Source organism: Montipora capricornis, chromosome 9 (genome assembly GCF_036669925.1).
Source record: "Montipora capricornis isolate CH-2021 chromosome 9, ASM3666992v2, whole genome shotgun sequence".
Lineage (NCBI taxonomy): Eukaryota > Metazoa > Cnidaria > Anthozoa > Scleractinia > Acroporidae > Montipora > Montipora capricornis.
In genome coordinates, this window is record NC_090891.1 from 38,421,016 (window position 1) to 38,426,015 (window position 5,000).

The 5,000-nt window shown below is 40.4% G+C and overlaps 1 protein-coding gene across 1 annotated transcript in view; it reads right to left on the reverse strand.

Moving 5' to 3' along the window:
* The window catches only part of LOC138015917 (shematrin-like protein 1), a 2,570-nt gene extending 1,156 nt beyond the window's left edge, over positions 1 to 1,414 (reverse strand). The window contains exons 1-2 of the mRNA XM_068863043.1: positions 1,156 to 1,414; positions 1 to 1,039 (exon numbers count right to left, since the gene is read on the reverse strand). The exon at positions 1 to 1,039 is cut by the window's left edge and continues 1,156 nt beyond it. Of these exons, the coding sequence (XP_068719144.1) occupies positions 1 to 357 (357 nt within the window). The 5' untranslated portion in view covers positions 358 to 1,039; positions 1,156 to 1,414. The remainder of the gene's footprint in view (positions 1,040 to 1,155) is intronic.
* Between the last annotated feature and the right edge of the window lie 3,586 nt (positions 1,415 to 5,000).

A 5,000-nucleotide genomic window follows, 5' to 3' on the forward strand; every position in this document is an offset into this window, starting at 1 on the left:
GTAGCTGTAGTAGCTGTAGTACATGTAGTAGCTGTAGTACCTGTAGTTGCTGTAGTACATGTAGTTGCTGCAGTTGTTGTAGTAGCTGTAGTAGCTGTAGTTGCTGTATTTGCTGTAGTTGTTGTAGTAGCTGTAGTTGCTGTAGTACATGTAGTTGCTGTAGTAGCTGTAGTACATGTAGTTGCTGTAGTTGCTGTAGTACATGTAGTTGCTGTAGTAGCTGTAGTAGCTGTAGTAGCTGTAATACCTGTAGTAGATGTAGTATCTGTAGTTGCTGTAGTAGGTGTAATACCTGTAGTACATGTAGTTGCTGTAGTACCCGTAGTACCTGTAGTATACGTAGTAGCTGTAGTACATATAGTTGCTGTAGTAGCTGTAGTTGCTGTAGTTGCTGTAGTAGCTGTAGTAGCTGTAGTATGTGTAGTACCTCTAGGATCTGCAGTTGCTGTAGTAGGCATACTATCTGTAGTTGCTGTAGTAGCTGTAGTATCTGTAGTTACCCTAGTCGCTGTGGTGTCTGTAGTATGTGTAGTAGGCGTAGTTTCCGAAGTATCTGTAGTAGCTGTAGTATCTCTGATAACTGTAGTAGCTGTAGTATCTGTAGCATTTGTAGTATCTGTACTGTAGTACGAAAGTAACGGGAAGATAGGGGGCTGAAGGGTAGGTAAGATAAGTGGAAAACATAAATAACTACGAGAAACGAAAGATAACAAGGCTTCAAGTCATCATTGAGAGGTTCAAAATTATTGTTTTTAAATCAACATGAAGTGCAAGCTTACTACATTTTTCTCCAGCCATGAGCACAAAAAATACATACTTTTTCCTGAAAAACCAGCGAATTTAAAAGGCTCAGAATAATAGGAAATAACAATAGCTTGCACATTCATCAACTACCTACAAGTTACTACAGTACCCTCATTATCTACCCTCCGATTTCAATCCATGGCGATTTAGTAAATCCTCCACACACGTTGCTAATTGTAACTAGTAGGAACTGGTGAAGAAGACGTAAACAACGCTGGCATTTCGTATAATGTTTCTGTGGACAAGAAGGAAAATAAAATACACTAATTTTTTAAAGGACATTTAATAGGGTGCGATAGCTTATGGCTTGAGATTATAAACAAAACAAAAGGAATAGCGAATTCATCTTACCTTAGCAGACTTGACAGCAAGGCCTCGAACAACCACCTCAATCGATCTATCACAACATTCAGCCACATTTAACTCGGAAAAATCAATTGTGCATGAAGCCACGGGCGAAAAATCGATCACGCGAAAGTGAAAGACTTGAAAGGAATCAGCTTCTACCACTGAACTACCGCTATTCCGACAGAAAAAAAGTTGTACACGTCGCTGCTGCTATAAAAATCCCCAGAGCAAGTAATCGAACAAGACATCTTTGGCCGCCATTCTCTTTGTTATTTCGCGCGCGCGCGCGTGAAATAACTTGGGTACTAGCAAAACTATCAACCAATCAGACAAAAGTTCACATCATTCGGTGTAGTTGATGTGAACTTTGCTCGCGACGAACTTGGCAACTTCCCAACGAAATTTAAGATTAAACGAGACTTACCTGTAAGTTGAAGTTTGATGTGAATTCTACCGATTCCTAGTCAGGAACAGAGGAGTCACGTGAGATTGCGCGAGCATGCCAGATCAGTATTTAACAATGAATGAGCACAGGAAAAAACAAGGGTGGGGACAAACAAAAACGATAAATTTGTCCTGTATAAAATACAGATATATATATATATATATATATGTATATGTTGGGTGGGCACGTGACTCCACTGTTCCTGACTAGGAATCGGTAGAATTCACATCAAACTTCAACTTACAGGTAAGTTTCGTTTAATCTTAAATTCTACCTCATCCTAATCTACGTCACAAGGAATCACGTGAGATTTCAAAGCCCTGTGGTCATGAATTAAAGACAACAAAAGGTAGGTTTGGCAGACTGTATTTGCCTCTAACAAAACCGAGCCAAAGTTACATGGAGCATTGATTGGTTTCTGGTAAAACATAGCAAAGGTTTGGCAGTTAGACCATCCTGCAGATTCCAGAATAACTTCTAGCGGCGTTCCCGCCCTGGCAACAGCATTGGTGGATGCTGCCCTAGTGCTGTGGGCCCCAAATTTGGTGGTATCTATGCCCGCACCTTTCAAGACATTTTTGATCCAACGTGAAATTGTGTCCTTACTAACAGGTTTAATTGGTTTCTGAAAACTCAACAGTAACTGATTCCTGTTAGTGTCACCCCTACGAACACTAGTCTTATCAACATATGCTCTCAAATGACTAATAACACATAAATTAGGCTCCTGGTCAAAAGCTTCCAGTTCAATAGGCTTCTGCTGTTTCCCTGGTCGGGATTGCTTCTGGAGGGTGGTCAGATAAAAAATACATTTCTTGTCTGACATGTCCATATGGTTAACATCTAGACAGTGAGTGGTTTGTGTTCGCTGACAAGTTAACAGAGCTAGTAACATAACAACTTTAAAGGTAAGTTTCTTAAGTGAAATATCCTCAACAGGAGGGTAGGAACGAAGATGAGTTAATACTTGACTGACATCCCAGATGGTTTCATAACGTGGTAATGAGGGCTTCTGTTCAAAAACACCCTTTAGAAATCGCTTTACTAATGGGGGTGTACCAAAGGTAGCAGAGTCACTAATGACCAGTATTGTTGAAATGGCTGATCTTGCTGTAGTAACTCTACTATAGCCAACACCTGACTTGACTAGGTCTGCAAGAAAGTTTATTGCTTGAGCTACAGTAGCTGAAAACTGGACTGATCCCTTTTGTGGGTAGCTGGGTAACAAAAGTAGTCTGGCATTGTGCTGCAGAAGGACTAGGCAGCTTATCAGCATTCTCATAGCCATTGAGTACCACACCTGAGTTGGCCATCTGGGGATCACCAATACTCTGTGGCTTTGTCTTTTTCCAGTTTTTGAAGAACCTTTGGAATCACACTGAAGAGGGGAAAATAATAACCATTTAGTTCATTCCACTGAGCTGAAAAAGCATCTACTAAGTATGCTCCAGGGTCAGGTCGGAAGGAAATATGTTTTGGGAATTGTTTATTGAGTCTCGACGCAAACATGTCAACATCTGGCTGAGCTTGCAGCTTATCAAGGGCTTTATTTAAGAGAGTGGGGTTCAGCATCCACTCAGTATTGGTGTTATTTCCCTTGACTGTCTATCAGCTGCTACATTACTTTTCCCTGGTATGTGTTCTGCAGAGATCCAGATGTTTCTAGCCATGCACCAGCACCAGATATCTAAAGCCACTTTGTTACATTGTACAGAGTGATTAGTGCCCCATGTTATTTATCGCTGCCACTGCTGTTGTATTATCAATTTTCAGTCTGACATGTTTATTATTTAGTTTTGTCACAAAAGCTTGGAGTGAAAAGAATGTAGCCATTAGTTCTAGGCAGTTGATATGCTCTTCAGCTTCTTGGGGTGTCCAGTGACCCCCACAAGTCAGATCTTTGAAAACACCTCCCATCCAATTTTTGATGCATCAGTGCTAATTGTTAGTGATGGGGGGGGGGGGTCATGATTTATAACGTTGAATGAGTTTTCAATATTTTCGATCCACCATTTTAGTTCTGTTTTGGCATCTGTGGAGAGTGACATAAAGGCCTCATAGTTGCCATTATTGTCTTTGATAGCATGAGATTTCTCTTGTTCTAGTTTTCTGTAATACAATGGCCCATACATAACAGCAGGGAAACTTGAGACCATTAGTCCTATGACACTTGCAACCTCTCGTATAATGTATTTTGACCTCTCCTGCAGTGCTGTGCATGCACTCTTAATTTTTTGTGTTTTCTCCATGGTCAGTCTGACAGTCATTGTGATGGAATTTAGCATAACTCCCAGAAAATTAACTTCTTGGGATGGTATCAGACATGATTTTTCAGGGTGAGGACAAAATCCCAGGTCAACAAACAGTTTTAATGTTTCAAGCACAGTAGTTAGACATTCGGTATAAGTATCACCCTGAATGTAATTGTCATCAATATAAGCCACCAAGATGTGGCCTTGCAACCTAAGACAAGAGTGTACTGGCTTTATCCACGTATGAGCTTTGTGAATTTCCTAGGGCAGAAACATAACCCATTAGGGAAGCAAGTGAACTTGTAGAAGTTTCCTTTCCAGTGAAACTTGAGATATTTTGATGTTTCTCTGACACAGGCACAGAATAATAGGCATCTTTGAGGTCGATGGTGGCCATGAAACAATTTGGACGTATTAGTGTAATTACTGAACCAAGAGTATCCATTTTGAAATGGTGATAAACAATGCTCTTGTATAGTGCTTTAAGGTTTAAAATCATACGGTGTGATCCATCTTTCTCTTGTCTCAGAAAAATGGGGGAAATAAAATCATCAGTTTCCCGGTCAGTTCTGACAATCACACCTTTGTTTAAAAGCTTTTCGATCTCAGTGTAAGTTATTTCAGACTCAGTATCTGAGAACTCTCGAATGGCCGGTGGCCCGTGTTGGACTGGCAGGTACCTAAAGTCCATAGTTGTGCCGGTTATCATATCTAGAATGTCTCTATCTGATGTAATAGTTATCCATTTAGAAAGGAAACTGGTAAGGTTACCTACTTTAAAGCATTTATCATTTTGCTCTAAGCCAGTAATAATAACTGGTAATAGGGTTTCAAATTTACTTACATCGTGAATAACTGTTTGTAATGTTGTAGTTAGGCTCACTTGGTGTCCTCCCTCTTCTGGTTTAAGGCCCATGGTTTCTTTTTAAACGAGTTGTAGCTCTTGCGATGCCCTATTAAAAAAAGGCTTGCTATTACGGGCCTTTGATGTCCAGTTCCTGAGTAGCCTTGCTTGTAGTCATGCCCTTGACTGACAGAGCTGGCAATTTTGTCGCACTCTTTTATTGTTTTTAAACTGCTTTGGACATCATCTCCAAAGAGGAAATCCGTTACTGTGATTTGCGGATTGCAAAGGGCACGAAACTCCTTGT